This window comes from Dreissena polymorpha, chromosome 5 (assembly GCF_020536995.1).
Source record: "Dreissena polymorpha isolate Duluth1 chromosome 5, UMN_Dpol_1.0, whole genome shotgun sequence".
NCBI lineage: Eukaryota > Metazoa > Mollusca > Bivalvia > Myida > Dreissenidae > Dreissena > Dreissena polymorpha.
Genome location: NC_068359.1, coordinates 90,455,452 through 90,480,150, shown reverse-complemented (window position 1 = coordinate 90,480,150; position 24,699 = coordinate 90,455,452). Strand labels below are relative to the sequence as shown.

Below are 24,699 nucleotides of genomic sequence, written 5' to 3'. Positions count from 1 at the left end.
CGTCAACACTCTATCCGCCCACTCATCAAGGGACTCCTCCTCTCTTTGTGTCGCACTCGAGAATGTTACCATTGCCGTCTCCGGCAACTCACGGTAACCGAACCGCCTCTCCAGTTTTTCCACCACTGCCGCATAGGTCATTTCTACGTTCCTATCTGTAGTCAGTGCATAGAACTCACTGGCCCTATCTGTCAAACACAAGCAGAGATAATCTCTCTTTTCCTCCTCCGTCCATTCGAAGATGGAGGCAAACTTCCCGAACTTCGTCAAGAAAGCCTGCCAAACTCCCTTTGCCATCATACGTCAATGATTTGGGCAAAGATTGGAGCCTGGCCTTTTGTTGTCCCATCCCGGCTCCTCCATATTGTCCCCGTTTGAGGGTGCAATTTTCTTTCGAGCCCCCTGTGCCCCTTCCGTGGCCTCAGGCTTCAAGGGCCATCATTAGTGGGTACCCTGTCTGGCACCGCCTGTGGCGTAGCCCCATACCCATGCGGCATTGGCGGCATGGGTGGGAACATATGCCCCCCTGGCCCTCCCATCCAAGCATAAGGATAAGGATAACCTGGCTGCCAACTACCAGGGTGCATTCCGGATACATGGGCATGGGGTACCCCGGTACTGCCCCCCACTTTCCATTTTGCTTTCCTTACTTGGGTTTATCCCCGAATGCATCGGCGTAAAACCGGAGTATGAATAACCACCTTCTTCAACCTTTCCGTGTTTTACCCAGGTACATTCCCGAATGCGTCGGCATAGGCGGGTACTCCGGATATGGATGTTCTATGCTCTCATTCCAACCATCCTTATACCTTAGTCGTGCCCCCGACTCTCTACTTTAAAAGAGTCGACTGGGGCCGACGGTGGACCACTCAACCGAGCTTGATCGATGACCGTTGTCAACCTTTGTATGGCTTCTATGTCATCGTCAACTGCTCTTTCATTGTACCTCAGTTTTACCCTCACTTTTCTCCGTTTCCGATTTGCTGAAGCGTACCATGCTCCAAAACCCTTCGAATTCCCGAAAATGTGGGATTTGAGTTAGTAGCTCCCTTGTCATACGACCTTCACTGTCCCTAATATGTACAATTGCTTCTGCAACCTTTTTTACCAACGCCTGGCAAAGTTTGCAACTCATCCAATGAGGCTGGTCTATATCGACAGCGGGATTATAGGTTGCATTGTTAGGTATTAAAGACAAACTCAAAATATTATTTGTTTATTTATTTATTATGTCACTTGGGAAATGCTGAAATTGCAGTCAGAAATAAACAAAAACAAAATTGAAATGGATCCTTTATTTTTATGTATTCTTTGAAAATGCTGAAGTAGCAATGCTATGTAATCATAAAAGATAAACTGCAATTATGAAGAAATTCTCAAGAAAAATAATCAAAATGACATTTAGTGGATTTAATCACTAATAAACTCTGTTACTAAGAGGAAATATCACTCAGCGAAAATGACGCGAAGTGAAACTAAAAAAATAGTCAAATGTTGATTTAGTGAACACAATCACTAAATAAACAAATAAATAAAAACGCAATAGTTCAAAATACCGCGCAGTGATGTCAATATCACTGGTGAAACAAAAAAAATCAAAATGCCATTTAGTGAAACGAATCACTAAATGAGAAAGATATGATCGCGTGGAGATATCACCGAGTGAAGATAAGAAACTGTCACCATGTGAAATATCACACAGTGAAAATATCACATAGTGAAAATATCACCGAGTACAAAAAATATCACTCAGTGAAACAAATTCACCGCATGAGATTGATCACGCAGTGAAACAAAGTATTATTAGGTGAAAAGAATTGTCACCATGTGAAAATATCACACAGTGAAAATATCACGGAGAAATATCACCGAGCAAACAAAGTTCACTCAGTGAAACAAAATTCACCGCATGAGATTGATCACGCAGTGAAACCAAAGTATTATTAGGTGAAAATATCACCGAGTGATTACAATATCACCAAGTGATGTTACTGTCACTGAACAGATAAAAGTCACTAAGTGAAACAAAAATTCACCACATGAAATAAATCACGTAGTGAAACAAAATATCACCAAGTGAACAACATTCACCGAGTGAATAATTACCCCAAGTGACCAGCCGACAAAGCACAGCAGTTTATACAGAAGTTGTGTTAAAGTTAACTGAGAAGAAAATATATATTTCTTAAACGTGTTTACTGTAGTGTAGCCTCCAGTGTTTACGTTTAAGAAAACGAAAGTAAAAAATTCCCAAATTTGAATATAATACAGTTGATAATGACTTGCCTTTGCCTGAAATACGACAACGTTAGTGGAAAACCAAATATGAAATACAATTGAACAACAGGGAGATAACTATTTACAGAAAGACTAAATTTAGAATGCAATTACACGGTTCGATAGTACGCTGTTCGACGATATCTGAAAGTTTCAAACACACTTAAAAATATAGTAATTAGCCTGAGTTCCGGAAAAGGCGTAATACTATTTTAATATTAGGGTAAATAGGGACTATATGACCTAAAGTTACTTAACAAATGTTTAAAATAACAGACAAACAGGAATGTTGTTAAATAAAATTCAAGATGGCTGACAATTTACTTTGTTAATAATGGCCAATTAGAAATTCAAAATACGTATAGAGTTTTTGCTCGCAGCGCCATTTATTGTAAACTAGACAATAGATAATTAGCTGTACTTACGCTCTGTCGCTGGCTTGGATCACTCGAACTGAGGATCACCCAGGACATCTTGGATTTCCAAGGAAAACGTAATACAACACAATCGTCTAAATATCAGAACCGGAACTGAAGACCATTTCCCAGAAGTCCGCATTTGGGGTCCGAACGGCCAAGTCAAACCGGTCTCCACCACAGTATGTATCGATTGTAAATAAAGGATGGGGAAAATTATGCGATTTCTAGCGATACCTTTCTCACTTTATTATTGTCTCTTTAAACGTCAATTATTTTACTTAATGACGTATTTTTCACTCGAAAATGCGTGCACTAACTTTAAGGTATGATCATTGAAGTAAAGACCATGAACAATGTCGTAACAATGTCGTAACGGATTCATTTTACTTAATAAATGATTTATTAAGATGTCCTACCCTGCAGTTTGAAGTTAATGACATGATTAAAGATAGACATTCTTTGTTATTTATTATCGGGTTTAAATCTGGACGCATATGCTACCTTTCAGAAATCGCATGTTATAAGGATATATATTGCTCAAATACACCTGGTATATTTAATAAATTTAATGTTCAAGTAATTGTATTTTCTATCGACAGTTGATATAAAGTATAATGGCATTTGTTCATTCAAATAGCTGTCTTTTACTGAAAATCAAGCCGATTGGTTATGCCGCAATTATTTGTATTTACATTGTTTTATTCACAAAGAGCTTTCATACAGTCAATTTATTCCAATATGGATACCGTGGATGTAATGAACAAATAAAAAGTGTGAAAATCCAAATGAGAATTGATGTAAAGAATATATAAATAGTTTGGAAAATCCGTCGATCCATTTATCCGTCCTTCTGTCCTCTAAGTGTGTACATAGCGATATTTTCTGAACATGAAGTAACCGTTGCATAGTCAAACTTAACACGCTATTACCACCGTTACATGTTGTTTTGAAGTACTTCATTGTGTTCGGAGTAGGCTGTGACTCTGAACTCTGTTATTTTCCCTCGTGCAGGTGAGGTGACTTTGTGCCCGCCGTGCCACAAGTGGTTCCACCCGCACTGCAAGCAGCACGTGACAGTCGTGAAGCCAGAGGACAAACTATGTGACTCGTGCACGGTCCGCAAAGCCATTCTCGCATGTCCCATGTGTACAGGTATACTAATATATATAGTATACAGAGCTGACAGTGAACTCACAATTTGGGGTAGGTATGTTCGAGTCTCTGACCAATATGGAAAGTGGATGCCTTCATGATACGACTGGACCTCTGGAATATGCGCGCGACAAATTATTTATTTATGAAATGAATTAAGAAATTACATGGGTTTAGGGCTGACACTAAACGGGGCGGTCGAAAGGTTTATCAAATTACAAATTCCAAACTAGAAATCCCTAATCAGGCTAAGGAGAAAAATAATCGGGAATTATTTTTCCAATAACTTCAAAACATTTCAATAAGTAGAATGAAATAAAACAATAAGATGATGTATGATTAATTAATCATTTATATAAAAGGTTTTTCTATAAAAAAAAAATCATTAAAGCTTTTATTGATGATTTGTATCATTTTAGGGTTCCTTTACCATGTACAACTATGCGTTGTGTGTTGCACGGAGATTCACCGGGATCTTCACGAATCTCACTTAGATCACGTCTACACCGTACCTGCATGAAAACCGGTCTCACTTGTTACCGCCCGAAAAAGGTCTCATATTACAGGCTATGAGCCGGAATTGGTTGACTGACTGTAGTTTGACTCCAATAGTGAAGATGACATGATTTCAGATTACCTTTAGTTTGTGTATGACTGACATTGTATAAAGATAATTATGTAGTTGAAAATAAAGTAGTATACCATGTCTTAAAGTGAACTTCACCAACAGACTATGAAAGAGCGGAGCATACGAGATGGAGGTCAGCACGGAGAAGTCGAAGATCATGGTGAACAGCACGACCAAAACCAGTGCAGACATCACCATGAACGGCGAGAACTTTACAGGGCCGCACGCTTTTGACGGGGGGGGGGGGGGGGGGTGTTAACCCGGGCAGGGTGCGGAAGGAACTCCCCGCCCGCTTTTTTTTAATATGGCACTTTTTATGTGAATTTTAATGCTTAAAAACTTCATTTGTGATATAAATTTATGGAATATAACAAGTAAATCAGCACCTTTCTGAAGTCTAAAGCTTGAAACATTGGTGTGAAATGTATGATATATGATGAAGAAGGAAAGCACACTGTGAAGATCAAAAATACTTTATTTTTATTAAGAAACGTTTCATAAAGTATGACTGTCATATAACCATAATACATGTAGTACATGTATTTTCTCTTTGAATTAACACCTCCTCTCAAAGTAAATTCCTAATAAAATGTTTATCGTCTACTACGCATTTTTATCCCATCATCAGACGTGCATTGTCGAAATAAACCACTGTGGAATAAATTTTCCTCTACTTCGGCAGGGCTGAACTATAGCTGTCACGCGCGGCGGAGAATGGTCATATTACTCGGAATCAACTATAAAGTAATCATTTTTAGTAAAATTGAATCAGATTCAACAAAACAAACAATTTGATACCAAGATGTAATATATTTTTAACACATAATGCAACACAAAAAGCAAAAAAACATTATTTACAAATATTAAGTGCGCGTACTCGTGACGTCATTATTAACACGTATGCACGTCATACGACACAATGCATGTTCTTTCACGCTAAAGCTGCAGTTTAGTGTGTTTTTTTTCATTATTTCTTAAAATCGGGGACGTAGAGGTATGATAAACAGAAAAACAGGTTAGTTACTGATCTTTGTGAAATGTATTAGGCTCGGCACGATTAAAATAATGAAACAATGTTTGCTTAAAATAACTTTGGGATTTTCCGTGTAGTTCGATTTTCCTATTCTGTTTTTTAAGAAATAATTTACGACTAAGAAAATTTATGGGATAAATCGAATACTAGGTCGGTGCCGGGTCGGTGCCGAATAAAGCAGTTTATTTTGCTCGGCACGAAAATCTGAACCACTCGCCAAGGCTCGTGGTTCAGATTTTCTAAGCCTCGCAAAATAAACTTTGCTTTATTCGGCACCGACCTAGTATTCTCTATTTACTTTCACTATAATCAACACAGATAAAACCATCACAATCGTTTACATCTCCTACATAAGATTGCAATTAGAAAATTTCTATATAAAATAACCGTTTTTCCGGAGGGTTTTTTACGCAACGCTTTCAGATATTGAGCTATTTTTTTGGTATGCGAGTCTACCTTCATGACCTAGATATGAAGTGTGAAATTCGTTCCGGTCTATTGATTTTTGGCGATGCAAGGGGCCTTGGACTTCAACACTTTCTCTATATTAACTGTTTTCCGGAGGTTTTTTTTAGCAACTCTTTCAGATATTGAGCTGGTTTTGAAGTCCCCGGTAGGGTGGCATAAAGCAGTTGGACTGTGCGTCCGTCTGTCTGGCATTTCATTTTCCGGACTTATTTTCAAAACGCTTTAATATATTGACCCGATATTTGGTGTGCGAGTCTCCCTACATTACTAACAGATGAAGTATGTCGTTTCGGTCCATTTATTTTTTTCGTCAAGTTATGGGCGAGATGCTAGAAGTAGAGACTAGCTTCAAGTACTTGGACGCAACCCTGTCAAAGGATGGTACCTGCCGATGTCCAAATGAGAATAAACACGACGACCGCAGCTATTTCCAGACTAAGCAGGTTGTGGACAATCAGTTCAATCAGCTTCAAAGAAGGTACAGCCTCCACAAGTCCCTCGTAGTCTCCATCCTACTCTACGACGGCGGACAAAATACGCAGGATACAGACATTTGAACATAAATGTCGCAGAAGACTGCTCCGCATCTCCTACACGGAGCACAAGACCAACGTGTACGTCCGGAACATGACTACTACAAGTGTTGGCCTGAAATGACGTGCATAATGTCCATATTCCCATCTATCCATGTTTTAAGTTTCAAGAAAAAATATGAAGAACTTTTAAAGTTATCGCAGGATCCAGAAAAGTGTGACAGACTCACAGCGCGCATTCATAAGTCAACCGGAAGGGGACAATAAACAGCAAAGTAACAGTATAACCAATGCATTCTCATGTCAATTTCTTAACACCTCTGCCTGACAAGATTCATTCTCAAGACGAGAAAGGCAAAACCAAACACATAAATGCTGCCGCACGTTTATTGTACAGAATACACGTAAATTGGGGCTGTGAGACGCCTATGCTGTCTGTTGTTCGGATGGCATGTTGCGGATAATGTCGGAATCACCTGAAACACATTAAGACAAGTCAGTAAATGTTGGCTAAACCAGTGATTGGAAGTACCACAAATATCAAGTGTGGCCTGATCAGATGGATAGAGGGGCAGCGTGTACAAGGTGCAGAATCAACAGGGGTTTTAGGGGCTGGACAGAATGTAAACACTCTGTTGAGGACTTTATTTTTGCAAATATCTCAAATTATTGAAATACATTTGCAAAAATCTTAAGAGCAGTTTGTGCCTATATCTTAAGGTATAAGAATAAATCCCTGAATACGTCTGAAATCGGTGAAAAAATTTCACGTTGGTTTAAGTATAACCGTATACATGAATGCAGTAAAAAATAGAATTTTTGAACAAGAACACGTGTTTACTTTAAATAAAGTAATTCAGATATGTTTCACATTGCTATAAGCAGCATATCAATCTGTCTTTATGCAACAGTTGAAATTCTTAAGAAAATTGTTTTACCGCTGTGTTTACATCCATTAACGTTTAATTGGGAACCCCACAGTCACGTGATCCTGCACCCTGTGTAATATTTTCTTGTTTTCAAGAAAAAAATCAAGAGTCTGGATTTGATAAGCCAAAGCTCATTATTTCAATGACAGGCACTCAATTGTAACTTAAAACACAGAGTGTCATTTTCATGGTTGTGATTATGATTTACTCGTAAATCAAACTACTCTCCTCCTCCCCTAAATGGTTTCAAAAGTCCTAACTATACAGACAGATCAATTCAAGGCAATCAATCTTGACACTCACAACAAGGAAATCAGCTTAAAGGAGAAGCCCCAGTCCTGATTGTTTAGACAATGATCAATGTTCAGTGTTGTAATGTGGATGTTATGAGAGCTGCTTATACAGATCTTGTACTACAAAGCTACCTCATACCTGGGTCAGTAATGCTGAGGGTGCACACTACAGATCTTGTACTACAAAGCTACCTCATACCTGGGTCAGTAATGCTGAGGGTGCACACTACAGATCTTTTACTACAAAGCTACCTCATACCTGGGTCAGTAATGCTGAGGGTGCACACTACAGATCTTGTACTACAAGGCTTCCTCATACCTGGGTCAGTAATGCTGAGGGTGCACACTACAGATCTTGTACTACAAGGCTTCCTCATACCTGGGTCAGTAATGCTGAGGGTGCACACTACAGATCTTGTACTACAAGGCTACCTCATAGCTGGGTCAGTAATGCTGAGGGTGCACACTACAGATCTTGTACTACAAGGCTTCCTCATACCTGGGTCAGTAATGCTGAGGGTGCACACTACAGATCTTGTACTACAAGGCTACCTCATACCTGGGTCAGTAATGCTGAGGGTGCACACTACAGAACTTGTACTACAAGGCTACCTCATACCTGGGTCAGTAATGCTGAGGGTGCACACTACAGATCTTGTACTACAAAGCTACCTCATACCTGGGTCAGTAATGCTGAGGGTGCACACTACAGATCTTGTACTACAAAGCTACCTCATACCTGGGTCAGTAATGCTGAGGGTGCACACTACAGATCTTGTACTACAAGGCTACCTCATACCTGGGTCAGTAATGCTGAGGGTGCACACTACAGATCTTGTACTACAAAGCTACCTCATACCTGGGTCAGTAATGCTGAGGGTGCACACTACAGATCTTGTACTACAAGGCTACCTCATACCTGGGTCAGTAATGCTGAGGGTGCACACTACAGATCTTGTACTACAAGGCTACCTCATACCTGGGTCAGTAATGCTGAGGGTGCACACTACAGATCTTGTACTACAAGGCTACCTCATACCTGGGTCAGTAATGCTGAGGGTGCACCACTACAGATCTTGTACTACAAGGCTACCTCATAGCTGGGTCAGTAATGCTGAGGGTGCACACTACAGATCTTGTACTACAAGGCTACCTCATACCTGGGTCAGTAATGCTGAGGGTGAACACTACAGATCTTGTACTACAAAGCTACCTCATACCTGGGTCAGTAATGCTGAGGGTGCACACTACAGATCTTGTACTACAAGGCTTCCTCATACCTGGGTCAGTAATGCTGAGGGTGCACACTACAGATCTTGTACTACAAGGCTACCTCATACCTGGGTCAGTAATGCTGAGGGTGCACACTACAGATCTTGTACTACAAGGCTACCTCATACCTGGGTCAGTAATGCTGAGGGTGCACACTACAGAACTTGTACTACAAGGCTACCTCATACCTGGGTCAGTAATGCTGAGGGTGCACACTACAGATCTTGTACTACAAGGCTACCTCATACCTGTGTCAGTAATGCTGAGGGTGCACACTACAGATCTTGTACTACAAGGCTACCTCATAGCTGGGTCAGTAATGCTGAGGGTGCACACTACAGATCTTGTACTACAAGGCTACCTCATACCTGGGTCAGTAATGCTGAGGGTGCACACTACAGATCTTGTACTACAAGGCTACCTCATAGCTGGGTCAGTAATGCTGAGGGTGCACACTACAGATCTTGTACTACAAGGCTTCCTCATACCTGGGTCAGTAATGCTGAGGGTGCACACTACAGATCTTGTACTACAAGGCTACCTCATACCTGGGTCAGTAATGCTGAGGGTGCACACTACAGATCTTGTACTACAAGGCTACCTCATACCTGGGTCAGTAATGCTGAGGGTGCACACTCTGAAGTATCTACCGCAAGCGGTGCCCAGCTCAATGTTGTTACCAGTGTAGTGGTGGACGCCGGTCTTGGCCAACATGGCATAGTACTCAATCTCACTCTTCCTATAAACACACAAGTACGCTGAAGAATCAAGGGACATCAAACATACTTTACCTCTACACCCACTGTTTTATATCCAAATATTTTTATTTTAATTGTTGGTGTGCATAAAACAAGGTTGTGCGTAATTCATAGTAAGGTTCAAGAAACAAATATGAAGTGGGTTTCCTAACTAATTATGACAATAACAAAATGTATACAGTACCGGTCATATCGGGGAAACATGCTCTTAACCAGTAAGGAATCTAATCATTTCTGCAATAACAGTGTTTCTTTTTATCTTTAGACGGAAAGCTGGCAGAAAGAGGAATTTAATTTTTAAATATGAATGATTATATGTTTCTATTCTTCCTTATTTTAAAACATTTATAAAATACTTTGATCCAAATGCTAAATTATATTATGCTCAATCTTGGATTGATGAAAATAGCCAGTACTATTGTTTTCAAAAATGACCCAAATTCATTTTTTTTCCAAATTAGGCAAACTTTTTTCAAATAAAGTTAACGCCACAAGAGGATTTTAAGTCATTTGAGGAGGAAACAAGTATTCCTTCTGAGCAGAGAAATGGGCCTAATTTCAGCCTAAAATAAGCCCTAAATTATCACTGAATAATGCCATAAATATTAGAAGACACAATTTTTCTGAAAATAAAACTCAAAATTCAAACTTTTTAAAGCAAATTGCCCCCCCCCCCATATATTAATTATATAAATGTTGTAAATTGGCATAATAATAAATAACTTTTAAAAGGCTTTATGTACAAAAACAAATACAATTCCAGGAAGCTATTGAAATCTAAGAATTTCTGGCTGAAAAATGAAGAGTATTTTACCATCAACAACTTATCCAGAGCAATTTATTAGCAACACTTAACATCAAATACAACCAAATCCATGCGTGAGTATTACCCTGCTGTCATTCACAAACTAAGTAGCGATGTCAGTACACCTACCGATACTCAATCCACACTCCATCTCTCAGTCTGGTTACTTCAGACAGAAAGCAAACACATCAGTACAAATGACTTCATCTTAACCGGCATATTTACCAGCTCCGAAGTCAAAACCAAACATACATATTCAAGCAAACAATTAATATCTCTGTTTGGGTTTAATTATTATTCAAGATTAATTATGCAAATGCTAGAGGGCAATTACTTTTGTGTTTCAGTACAATATTAATGTTGTATCTGGCTGTTTTCAGGAAACATTAGTTTCAAGACAAATCCAAGTGATTAAGACCTTGAAAAGGAGGTAATCCAAGCAAATACAAAATTGCCATTTTCTTCATAAGAATTCACTATGTGCTACTCAATGGGCCACAAGACCACATACTAAATTGACTTATTCTTCACACAGAACAGTCGATTGGTGTATAGCGGATTTTAGTGAGTAACGGATAGGTTAAACGTTTTTTGCAAAATACTTTTATTTATGTTAAGATTTATAGTTTTCTATCAATTGAATACAAAAAGCCTATCATTGTTCATGTTTTTGTTGATGTGTGTCAATGTTTACAACTGTTTGTTTTTTTCGAAAGCAAAACAAGGTCACGTTATGTACGCACCGTTTTTGTGACGAAAGGAAAAGTGCAGACGAATGGTTTCTTGAATTTTGCTGATTTTGTTTGGTAAACATAATGTTCATTGCTGTAATATTTTAGTATTATGTGTCCTTTACAAAAGTAAGAATGCTCAGAAACCAAATTGATGCGTACCATATAAAACAAGGGCTGTTTGTAAAACATGCATGCCCCCCATATGGACTCTCCCTTGTAGTGACAGCCATTGTGTGAATATGTTTTTTGTCACTGTGACCTTGACCTTTGACCTAGTGACCTGAAAATCAATAGGGGTCATCTGCGAGTCATGATCAATCTACCTATCAAGTTTCATGATCCTAAGCCTAAGCCTTCTTGAGTTATCATCCGGAAACCATTCTACTATTTCGGGTCACCGTGACCTTGACCTTTGATATAGTGACCTGAAAATCGCTAGGGGTCATCTGCGAGTCATGATCAATCTACCTATCAAGTTTCGTGATCCTAGGCCTAAGCGTTCTTGAGTTATCATCCGGAAACCATTTTACTATTTCGGGTCACCTTGACCTTTGACCTAGTGACCTCAAAATCAATAGGGGTCATCTGTGAGTCATGATCAATGTACCTATGAAGTTTCATGATCCTAGGCCCAAGCGTTCTTGAGTTATCATCCGGAAACCACCTGGTGGACGGACCGACAGACCGACCGACATGTGCAAAGCAATATACCCCCTCTTCTTCGAAGAGGGGCATAATAAGCATGAAAGCTGCAACTCGGGATTTAGTGAATAACGGACATGTGGTGACCCATATTCAGGAATGTGGGGATTGTCTCAAATAAATATAAACTCAATTGAAGTTGTCCAATACACATGTGGTTAGCGTGTGGCTATGATATTAATTAGTGAAAACATCATTTTTAATGAAAAATAATCAAATTTTAACGAAAAATCGATTTCTCTGAAAACATATTTTTCACTATCAAATCTATATATATAACAAGGTATTCAACTAAAAATGACCCGAAGATAGGGTGCATCGCTTTGAACAGCCATTACTTCATCAATTGTGCAGCGATTTCCATGAACTTGGTCTTATTAAACGCAGAAATGAATTTCCTTTCTGGAAATGTACATATGTTGCAATTATTTTTTTACAAATGCTGTGTCAAATTTCAAGAAATAACACGATACCACATGTAATTCGATAAAGACCTAAGCGATCCGGTAATGGCTAAATCAGTGTACCATGAAATTCGCGCTGTAAACAAATAATATTTTTTCGGAAATTTAAAACCGCTGGCATGTTTCAATAGGAAAGACATTTGTCTTTCGAGGTTTAATTGTTTAATTACTGAATGCATGGTGTTTACATTGAAATGAGACTCGAAGTCCTTAGCTATCCGTTATACACCAACCAACTGTATTCCTAAGCAAGGCAAAGCCTGAAAGTACATTGTCTTAACGAGAGCGCCGATGGCGCTGAAAGCATAGTTGCAAGATACAGGGAAGTTGCTGCTGAAGTAAATGTTTAGGTCAAAATATACTAAATAGTTTCCTTATATGTTTCGATGTAAAAGCGACAACTTTGAGCGAAAATAAATACAACATTTTGCACATAGAGACCCCCATAACCATACCTTTTCTTGACGGGCATTCTTAGCTGAATCGATTTAAGCAATAAAAAAGATTTGTCATGTTCAAACCAAAAACAAATTCGACTCAAATCAAAATCGACTGTTTTTGCGCCTTTTTCTGCCGTTTTCTAGTGGATTGTAACCTTTTGCAGTGCCATTTTTTACTTTAATCTCCAACTTTATCCTATTTCAGGGATTAAGTAGTGAACACCTATGCTTACCCTATCAATATCTCCAAACGATAAAACCAGAACAAAGTGTATAACATGCCTTCGAGGAAATATGATGATTTGTTTAGAAAGTACATGACTCGATTATTTAGTATATTGTAGCCTTAACGATTGCTGACATCACGAGTCGCCCCCCTTGTTAACAAAATGCTCTATTTTTAGAAACGGGAATTCCAAATAGTGACGAATGTGAATGGTTACAAAATGACATAACTATGAAAATAAATACGTAGAATTACATTATTTCACGCATACCATTATGCAACCATCCGTTTTCTTTTCCGACTTGATACATTTACAGCTTTCCATTTAATATTTTACAGACACAGCACTCGTCCAGAATTCGCGCTAATCCATTAAATCCAATGCCACATTTAAACCGTTAACTCTACTCGTAACGTAAATTTCTGGCTCAAAGTAAATCATTTTAACTTCAATTAACACAACTCTATTACTTTTAAACTCTACTTCATCAAATCCATAGAAAGGCACGTCAGAATCCATGTCATAAATCAGAAAACATTCATCGTACTCCGCCATTTTTTACACATTTTCAAAGAATAAAAGTGATTTATGCCCCACTTCCTGCTGAGAATATGTTTTAATTTCTATTTATAATTAACCGATGAAATGTTACATATACTTTAACCAGGGCCTTATTAATTCAGTTATGTAAACATTTGACCTCTCACAGAACAGTAAACGAAGGAAATCGAAATTGGGATCCCATATAAATTAGGTGTGAGGTCACTATCAACAAGAACAGAATTGTTTTACGAACGAAATTTGTTTTATGTTATAAGAAGATTTTTTGACATAAAACGGTCTTAGAAAAATTCACTAAAAACGGTGTCAGCAATATTCTTGGAAGAAAACGTTAGAAAAACGTTTCCAAAAAAAAATTTGTAAGAATTACCATATACTAAATTAAATAGATATTTCGTCTGATTTTTGATCAGGTAAGGCTTCATAAAGGGTAACCGACCGATGTGGATTTTCAAAATGTGGTATATACCATAAGCATAGGTGCAAGCACCTATGCTAAAAAAACGACAGGCCATAATTCTTTATCAGGGCTGTTTTATGAATGTTTACGAAATAAAAGTTACAATGAGAAATAAGATGCTAATTTTTAGCCTTAACCATGCCAAATTTGGTGCTGCTACCATAACAGGGTGTGATGGGGGCTCATACCTGAGAGGAGGGGTGTTGTTAGCAATGATGACCAGCTTGGCCTTGCCCTGTCGCAGTGTCTTCAGCGTCTGCTTGTATCCCAGCACAAACTTGCCGCTCTTCATGACAAGGGCCAGACGAGAGTTGATGTTCTCGGTGTTCTTCTTCTGCAGACCACACAACGCCAACAAATCAGTCATTTCAGTTTTGGTTTTTAATTAGTTGGGTGTTTCCCTGTTTCATAGTATTTCAGTCAAATCATGGCGGTCAGTTTAAACAATTCACTCTACCAGTACTAAGTGCTCATTTTTATGGCAGAAACTGACTAAATGCCCTACTTAAATCAGAGGTAGGGAAACCTGGCTGTAGAGATGATTAAATGACCTATACCCACACTAGTCATGGGGCTGGGTTTGGAATCAAACATGAAATCATCTCAATTTTTCATCCAGCGCTGTACCAACTCAGCTTGCCAGCCTTTTCAAATCTTAGGGACAACGTATATTGTACATATTTACTCTGTATTCAGCTAAGCTTGTCCATTTATTTTTAACATGGAATAGGAAATGAAAGATCAAACGATAAATCTGTACTTACGATCTTCTTAGCTGGAGCCATTTTGATCTTTTCAGTTTACGGCGACTGATTGGCCTATAAACAAAACATAATTAATAATTAAAGACTGTTAATGCGAGAGATGAAGCCTGTGAAACAGATCTTTGGCCCGTGAAATGCTTCATACAACAGAACCCTCACCGAAAAGGGCCTTTTACAAATTTTCAGCTTTTGCAAAATATCCGCTTATACTTCATAATTTATGAGGTGTAAAAAAAAAACACTGACTCTCAGAACACATTCACATTGACAAACCCTCTCCATAAACGACAAACAAAAGGAAATCACGATGTTACAAAGAATCTGTCACCGCCTTCGCTATTAAATCTTATGGTATACTCGTCACAACAGTATACTTGTCACGTCTTTTTTTGACGGTTTGGGTCGCATGAATTTTTAAATATTGAGCGAACACACTGTTAATGAAAGTTTCCTATCCCGTCTGCATTCAACAGCAGACATTTTCCCCAGCTTTACGACGAAAGTAACTTTTTATATCGACAACTACTGGAACCAGTGTCTATATATATTAATACTGAAAACTTAGTTCAAAATATACCAATTCAAATTATACACTCTACGGAGGAAACGGTACAACTAAAACGAAGAATCATATGCAATGCGTTTTTCCATTTACACAATCGTTTTCTGTACAATCAATTTCTTATTACAATTCATTTTCGGTCATACACAAATCATAAAAACGAACCTTATCTGCCTCTCTTCTCATGCCTGCTTAGCAAAGGCAAAAATGACTTATGTTGTGATATATACCAGCCTCTTATGACAGGTGACCATTTTACTCTATTGTAATACAGACTGATTTTTGAGGGGGACGGGGGTGTCTTACAGCAGCAGACAGCAAGATAAGTTTGGACTGTATTTCTTTAATACAATTACATTTTAACCGTATATTCCGTGTATGGCTTATCTACCCAGTTCTAGCTGTACTAGCAGCTCTAGGAAGGTTCTGGAATATACACGGCCCTAACCCACAGGGGGTCCAGTTGATGTACCATGATGTGGAAAGGGAATATACCTCCAGTCCAGCAGGACATTCAGCTCCCATTCGCCACTTGACAGTGTGTGAACCCTGGCGAACCAGACACACAACACTGTCTACATGGATGGACATTAATTGACAACTATGTACAAGACATTTAAATGAAAATTGTTAGTTCAACCAGTGGATTTTTCTCACCTTTTTGTGAATGAGGCAAGGTCCCTTTGGATTAGAAAAAATTGTGGCGTTTGGACTTAAATTGGGAAATTTGTGTTCTTCACTTTCTAACAAATGCTTCAAAATTGAGAATAGTAGTGTTTTCAATATAATATTCACCAAGGTGAAATTTATTGAGCTGGATGGGAGGGAGATGAACAAAATGTTGAGATCTAAATAAATTTATTTGAAAACCTGTCAATTGGGCTAGATCTGTCATTGCCAGATCAGGCATTACCTAAATGTACCCCTGGTACTATGAAGAATACTTAAATGTACCTGGGGTAGAGAAAATATACTGCAATGTACCCGGGAATGCTAACGCTAAATTGGTCATTGTTTGCCTTTTTTCAAATAAGTTATGTTCATATATATGCCACTTGTTTAAACAAGAGCACCGCCTTGCGGGTGCAGACCGCTCATCTACTATTTCAAAAATAAAATACAAATAAATATTTGTGTTTTTTAAACGTTTAAAAAAAATTATAATTGGGGGGGGGGGGGGGGGGGGGGAGTGGCGTGGGGGGTATATTGTGAGGGTGTGGTGGTAATTTGTGAGATGATCTTAAAAAAAAAAAAAATTGGGGGGAGGGCGTGGGGGATGGTTTGGGTGGAGTCTATTGTGGTATGTCAGGTAAGAGTTGTTTTGTCAAAGTATCAATCAAATCTAATCATAAATAAAGAAGTTATGGCAATTTTAGCAAAATTTAATAATTTGACCTTGAGAGTCAAGGTCATTCAAAGGTCAAGGTAAAATTCCACTTGCCAGGTACACTAACCTCATGATAGCATGAAAGTATTTGAAGTTTGAAAGCAATAGCCTTGATACTTTAGAAGTAAAGTGGATCGAAACACAAAATTTAACCATATATTCAAAGTTAATAAGTCAAAAAAGGGCCATAATTCCGTAAAAATGACAACCAGAGTTATGCAACTTGTCCTTTTACTGTCCCCTTATGATAGTTTGCAAGTGTTCCAAGTATGAAAGCAATATCTATGATACTTTAGGGGTAAAGTGGACCAAAACACAAATCTTAACCAAATTTCCAATTTTCTAAGTATAAAGGGCCCATAATTCCGTCCAAATGCCAGTCAGAGTTACATTACTTTGCCTGCACAGTCCCCTTAGGATAGTTAATAAGTGTTGCAAGTATGAAAGCAATAGCTTTGATACTGTAGGAATAAAGTGGACCTAAACACAAAACTTAACCAAATTTTCTAAGTATAAAAAGGGCACATAATTCTGTCAAAATGCCAGTCAGAGTTACATAACTTTGCCTGCACAGTCCCCTTATGATAGTAAGTAGGTGTTGCAAGTATGAAAGCAATAGCTTTGATACTTAAGGAATAAAATGGACCTAAACACAAAACTAAACCAAAATTTTCAATTTTCTAAGTACATGTATAAAAAGGGCACATAATTCTGTCAAAATGCACGCCAGAGTTATCTAACTTTGCCTGCCCAGTCCCCTCATGATAGTAAGTGTACCAAGTTTGAATGCAATAGCATTGATACTTTCTGAGAAAAGTGGACCTAAACCCAAAACTTAACCGGACGCCGACGCCAAGGTGATGACAATAGCTCATAACATTTTTTCAAAAAATAGATGAGCTAAAAATGGCATCTATATTATGGAAACTTGTACTCAAAAATAAAGTTGATGACTGTTTTGTTCAAAGAGAACAGTGTTTTGTAGTCCTTAGTGCGTTTTAAAACATCGGATTTTGAGCGGGAATAAACTCTGGTCCAGTCTCAATTTGCTTGGTACGTGATAGTACATTTTCTGTACCAGGGGTACGTTTAAGTAGAACCTGAGCTTACAATAACCAATTGAGCTTCAATTGGGAATTTTTAGGCTCAATTTGGAAAAATGTACACTTTTTCCATTGGGAATGGGGCTGAATACCGACTGCAAATTTTAAGGGAAAAAACACTATACTTCTGTTCTGTGAAACTTAATTCATATTTTATTTCATGTAAGGGGTTGATTAGGAGGTGGGAACCCATCAGTTATTCAAGGTCGCGGTGGTGAAGTAGATGAGGTGTCCGCCTAGCGATCGGGAGCTCGTGGGTTCGCTCCCTACTCGGGGAGCCAGTGCTTTCCACAGGATTTTTGTCAGGCGCCCCGGGGCTGATGGGGGTAGTTCCGGAGGGGTGTCCCTTCCTGACGTTGATTTTTTTAAAATTTAACAAGTCAATAACTCAAAGAAAAACAGCGTCAAAAGACATCATTTGATGCGCTATGACTCTTCAAGAAAATCCCCCAATCATTTAAAAATATTATATTGTTTAATTGTTTTAAAACTTTCTCGCATAGATAGTAAAATCCCGACTCGAACGATTCCCCAATACATCCGTTTCAACCCGACTCTATTACTGTATACTTACTACTTTTCAAGTTTCTATTTATTACCCGATAATCCCATTTATTCCGTTTTTATAAATCACTTTATGGTAAATATTTACGATAAAAACTCTCAATTACTTCTTTAACACAAACCATGCAATTTTTCTATAGTATCAAATAAATTAAGTGACTATTTATAGATTTGATGAAATATTGCATGCGTCAATCCCCCGACGTGTTGTGTGCTTGTTAAAACGCTCAATACACGCACGCTTTCTATGCAAATGACGCGACGTTGTACATGCTGCATAATTTTCGCGCTCTTTTTAATTGAGAAAAAGATTCAATACAAAATAAATTTGCACTGCTAATTTGAAGCAAGAATATTTTAACGTTGTGGTAACATTTACATTCGGAAGTGTGTTTCGGATTAAAAACGCGTTAACATCGACTTACGGGAATGGGTTTCAGATTACAAATTTAATTATTCCCGTTTGAGAGTTCAACACAAATTAACAGTTGCGTTATGAATTCAACGATAATTTGTTTAAACGCTTAACGAGTCAAATAAATGTTTTAACGGAATTATGCATGAAATTCACGTTGTCTACAAGGATTACGGCCGGTTGCCATCATCAGTCTTCTAAGTAACTGGCTAAGATTTCTGTGGCAATTACATGTACGTCACGAGTCGTCTGCATGATTTAACGGCAGGTATTGCCTGCCTACTGCTGTCGCTCATACAAAGCGTGCACTCTCAGTGACCAATATTGATTTTCTAATACAACGACGCTCCGCCTTTAGTTGGGTAAAGCGACAAAGGATCATAAATCAGCTTTCAACATTTTTGGCGAAGTCGGTAGCGCTTTGATCTTAAGCTGCAATAACTGTCAGAAAACACTGATCAGAAAATTTCAGGCGTCCCGCGAACTCTGATTTCAAAATTCAAGCACCCCACTGAGGGACCGTTAAATTGCCTGTGGAAAGCACTGGGAGCGTTCTCATTATCTCCTGCATAGACACCAAGTACTGCTTCTTCCCAGGAAACGGACTCGACAGTGTCCATATCTGCCTATAATAGGCCTTCATGTAATAATCAGCAATTTACTGTAGGAAGTACGAAGTAGAAGTTACAGGTAAATCTCTATCTTCTATCTTTGGAATACAGAACTATAACACTCTGATTTTACTTCGTTATTCCTAGCTGAAATAATTCGCGTTCAGAATAAATCTGAACGCTGAAACTCCGGTCTGTAAAAACCATAACGAAAAATAATTAAAATATTATTATGGGAATTACAGTATTTGCAAGTGTATATATCTGAAATCTACCTGTTGTTTGACAAATATGAACTTAGATCACAAAAATTACCTGCATTTCATTTAAAATCATAGACATGGAGCGATCATTTTCTCAAAGGCAGCCATTTTGGCATTGTTGTTGTTATTTCGTACCATAGCTATTTCGTACCTATTACTTTTGGGGTATTTCGTTACTGTCGATTCTAATATTTTGAGTTATAATAGTTATAATCCTTTTTTTGCTTCATCTTCATACTATTTCCAATTTCATTTCTTACTGTTTTGCGCATATTGCATACTTAATTTTTGTGTTCGAACTCAGTTACAAACATAGTTGAATTTAACCTCCAGTTCAAGGGAGCTAACATGAACCCTTTACTATACAAGTATATATTGGATGAAACAAACTCGAAATATAGTTTATTAACAGGTAAATTTCGATATATTTTGCTCAATATATACTATTTAGGCAACGTTCTTTCATAATAGTCACAAATATGTGTGTATTTAAATTCAGGAGTGATGCGACCGAAATTCGTGTCGAACTCTCGCTATTAAAAAGATAGAGTGGACTATTGACGCCAAGAGTCTGCCAAAGCAAAAATCATCAAAAGACTCTAAGTCGGCAATTTATATTGACTACGTTATTCCATACCATATCCTATTACATGTATGTTCATTTTATTTCAATTCATTTGGGAGTGGTTGGGAATGACGGTCATCATGTTTATTTCAAACAGCAGAATGTAAACTTTCTAAAAAGTCTTGACACAACTTTCAGTTCGAAATACTATTCACAAGGCCTGAATCTATTAACATTCTTTATCAACATTGACCTCGTGGTATTTATAGCTTACCACTTTATTTAAGATTTGGTATATAAATCGAATAGTTATGTCCATAATTCTCCGTGATAATTATAAGGAATACATAAACTATCAATATTAGTTGTTGACAGTATTTAAACACACATAGTGAAGCGTAAAATATGTATAATTTGCAGAGATTTACATACACGTGTGTCTCCTACGAGATCAAGAGAGGAAAGGAAGTGACGTCAGAGCATCTCTGCTTTCATGAAAAGACGGCGAAGCACACACAATATACACAAGAAATATTTATTGAAAGTTGGGGCCACGTTTTTTTTTCAAACTTAAAACTATATATTTTAACTTCTTCTTTAATTTAATACATTATGCTGTCTCATATCGTTAATTCATGTCATAATACAATAAATTTAGAAATAATTCATTGTTAAAACCCAACCCCAGGTCGCAGTGGTGTAGTGGATATGGTGTCCGCGGAGTGATCGGGAGGTCACGGGATCGACGCTCGAGAGAGCGTTTCAAATAAGCCTTAGGCTTTCTATGCACTCGAGCTAAAACACTAAATATAGGTTTTAACTAAAACCGAACCCCATCATATATCCATATCCAGGGACCTATGCAAACACTGTTTACATATGTCCCTGTCATATCTCATTAAAAGGTCATACACAAATGAAATAGGACATTAACATTATTGATTGTTTATTTTGATCATAGCTCGTTTGAAGATATTAAGCTTTCATAGTTTTAAATATAGTATTGTAACTTCTACCCTGTTTAATATATGTGTGATTTTAAATAACTTCCTAGATTCGAGGGTCAATAACAACTACTTATGGACAAGGTTCTGATGTGTGCGTGGTCCGTCAAAACCAACCCATCTTTAGGCTTAAGAATATAGAAAAGTCTCAGACCCAAGAAAACATTATTTTAAGTGTGAATATAAACAGAATGAAATAATACTAGTGTCATAAACAATTGTTTTAAATAAAGAATATTGTATCTATATATATTTTACAGGGACATATAAAAGGTCCCTGCTTTTAAGTAGAACTTACACATTTTAGGTATTATATTTTTATAATTTAAATCTAATAATTGGTTGGTCAAATATAAATTTTCACCGTACTTCATCAAATTTTGGCCTGTAGTGTAAAATAGGTCTTTAAAAGAATTGATCCGGTGACATATAGTTTTCTGATGCATGTGACCCAGATTACAGTTCAGACTATGTATTGACATGATACATATTCTGTCATAAAGATCGATTCATAGATGTGCCCTCTAAAGTGGTAACAATACTTGTCTTAGATTAAACCTGGTGACCTAATTTTTGGATGCATGTGACCCGTATTCGAACTCGGCCTAGATATTGTCAAAACAAACATTCTGAGCAATGCCCTCTACTGCATTTTGAAGCCACAAAGCAGCTACAAAACATCATGACGAAGTTACGATCGATTGATATTTGATAAAGTTACGGGCCCTGGAAAATATCTGAAAGCGTTTTGTAAAAAGTCCGGAAGAGTTATTTTCAAGAAAAGTCAAAGTCACAATTTCCACAAACGCAAAAGGACCGAAACAAAAATCAGCTAAATGTATTAAAGCGTTTCGGTAAAAGCCTCCGAAAATCGGTTATTATAGAGAGCAAAGCTAAGTCCAAGGCCCATAAATTCGCAACAAAAATCACGAGACTCACACATCATCTGTAATTTATGTAGGAAGACTAAAAAAACAACAAAAAAACAGCTAACTATTTGAAAACGTTTCGTTAAAAAAATCCGGAGAACGGCAATTTTAGAGAAAATTTCACAGTCCCAAAACTTTGCCAAAAGCAATGGACCGGAATGAAACTCACACTTTCTCTGTTAGTCATGTAGGAAGACTCACACACCAAATATCAGGTTAATATCTGAATCACTATCATCACCGCAAATAGATGACCAGCGAAACGAACGTAAACAAACCAACCATGGAGAGCAGTGAGTATTTACCTAAAATATCTAATAATTACTCGCTCCTGGATAACCAGTGCGTGTTAGGCATCTTACAGAAAGATTAATATGTTTAAAAATGTAAATCTATATTGCAATTCGTATTGATGAAGCGTTTTTTACACACATTTATGAATGCTTGTTACCGGTTTGAAATTGGTGCTTCTCGAAGAAACAGCTTTTCTTTTATGATTACATGGTTTGTCATCGTGTATATAGTTGATTTCCTATTCTTATAGGCAATATATACCATTTTAACGTTATTACTGGTCTTCGTTTGATTATTGTTCGTGGAAATATATTAAAATAAAATTACTGCAGTGTACGGCAAATAGTTGTTTATGGCAAAAGTCGTGTACGATGAATAGTTAAAGTCATGTACGGCGAATAGTTGCAGCGTATTGGCATTTTGACACTAGTCTGATAACTGATTATAATCAAATAAATAGTATAGTGAAAACAATCCCTTGAATGTTACTTCATTTGAATGTTTAACCCATTTTACCACGCCTATGCAGTAAACTGCTATTTTTTTAGTGGTTGCAAATACCATTTTCAGGCGAAAACTCGTTCTGATTTATGATCCAAACATACACTACGCATACACTGCGGGAACACGTTACACTTGTTTCGCTTAAAAAAAGAATCTATCCACAATATAGAGTTATGCTAAAGAGGAGAAAACAGAATGAAGTTTATGCCACTGCAAACCGAATTTTGAATACGGTCTACCCCTAAACCCAGGGATCCTTATTACATGGGTTTGAAAGAATTATTGCGTCAATGACCGTATTAGAAGTCTATGCTTGTTGTGGTATTTGGAGTGAGAGAAAGGAAGAGATGCAATACAAACGAAAACAACATGTGGACAATTTTTATTGATAAAGGCACTTCAATAAATGCATTCCATACAACTTCCCTTATTAGTTTGTCTTCCTATTTCAGAAATGGATGAGTCGCTGGATGTTTCTGGCATTGAAGAGAACAGCCACGCAGTGCATTCGTGTCAGTGTGAATGAGGCTTTTTTGTTAACGTCAGTATGTTTTGTATACACATGTGTCTTGCATCTATGTGCACATGACAGGCAAACGGAATCCTGTAAACATGATCGCTTTTATGTGTTTCATTTGTTTCTGCATTTCCACTTGTTCCAAAATAGACGAATTGCACCAAATTAGGATACAAACATATCTCAAATAGGTGAAAATGTCACCGATAAAAGCCCCGTCCAGGGGTCCTCTTCTTCTGCACTGTGGGTTACCAAACTCAAAACAATCACCGTAGACAATTTAATTTTATTTTCCTATACGCCGTACACATCAGGTTCTATTCGCCGTACACAACGAAGTTTATATTTTAGCTAAAGATTTGCATACTAACTAGATTTTTGGCCTGACGCTTGCAAAAACCGATAGCTTTTATATTTCTATTTGCACACCATTGAAAAATTCGGCAAAATAAGTATACTTTCCTCGGAAAAAAGATGTCCCAATTAATTTAACTTTCGGTACCAGGTTGCTGATGATTGATCTATTTCAACACTCGAATGTATAAGTAAAAAAACTCCAACTACTTACGATAGAAGTTTGACATGTCCACTATTAATTTGTCACACAGTTATTGGAAAACGTTCGCGATGATAGACGGTGAATAGTCCGAAGCGGAATGCCGGACGGACAGACTTTGCGACTGCTATATGCCACCCTACCGGGTGCGTACAAATGTGGCATATTATGTGTTGATGAGCTAAAAATTAACAATGGAAACTTTCGACAACGGACATCTTCGTCTTCATGCTAAGGTAAACCTAAAAAAAACAAGAGGGCCATGGGCCCTAAGGCGCTCACCTGAGACCCAATGGAACTTAACTACATTGTATTTAGAAAGATTGAGTTCACAAATAATGGAAGTTTCTTAAGGAACATAACTATTTAATTTCTATGCCCAATTTTATTTGTAAACTCGGGTCTGAGACATCTTTAAAACAAATGTTCTGACCAGATTCATGGAGATGGGTAAAAAGTGACTTCTATAGAACAAACAATACCATGTTTTAAACTCAGCAGAGATT

General features: G+C 37.6%; 1 protein-coding gene and 1 non-coding gene across 3 annotated transcripts in view; both read right to left on the bottom strand.

The window, feature by feature from the left end:
- Positions 1 to 9,586: 9,586 nt before the first annotated feature.
- The window catches only part of LOC127881738 (60S ribosomal protein L30-like), a 332,547-nt gene continuing 317,434 nt past the window's right edge, over positions 9,587 to 24,699 (bottom strand). The window contains exons 1-4 of one of the 2 annotated variants that reach the window (XM_052429825.1): positions 20,822 to 20,926; positions 14,920 to 14,973; positions 14,344 to 14,489; positions 9,587 to 9,743 (exon numbers count right to left, since the gene is read on the bottom strand). In XM_052429825.1, coding sequence (XP_052285785.1) covers positions 9,602 to 9,743; positions 14,344 to 14,489; positions 14,920 to 14,940 — 309 coding nt within the window. In that variant the 5' untranslated portion in view covers positions 14,941 to 14,973; positions 20,822 to 20,926 and the 3' untranslated portion in view covers positions 9,587 to 9,601. Of the gene's footprint in view, positions 9,744 to 14,343; positions 14,490 to 14,919; positions 14,974 to 20,821; positions 20,927 to 24,699 lie in introns of those variants that run through there. The other variant, XM_052429826.1, reaches the window with a different exon arrangement.
- Positions 15,847 to 16,065, bottom strand: LOC127832866 (small nucleolar RNA SNORA73 family). The gene has a single exon (XR_008027204.1). It is a non-coding gene; the product is annotated as a small nucleolar RNA SNORA73 family (small nucleolar RNA).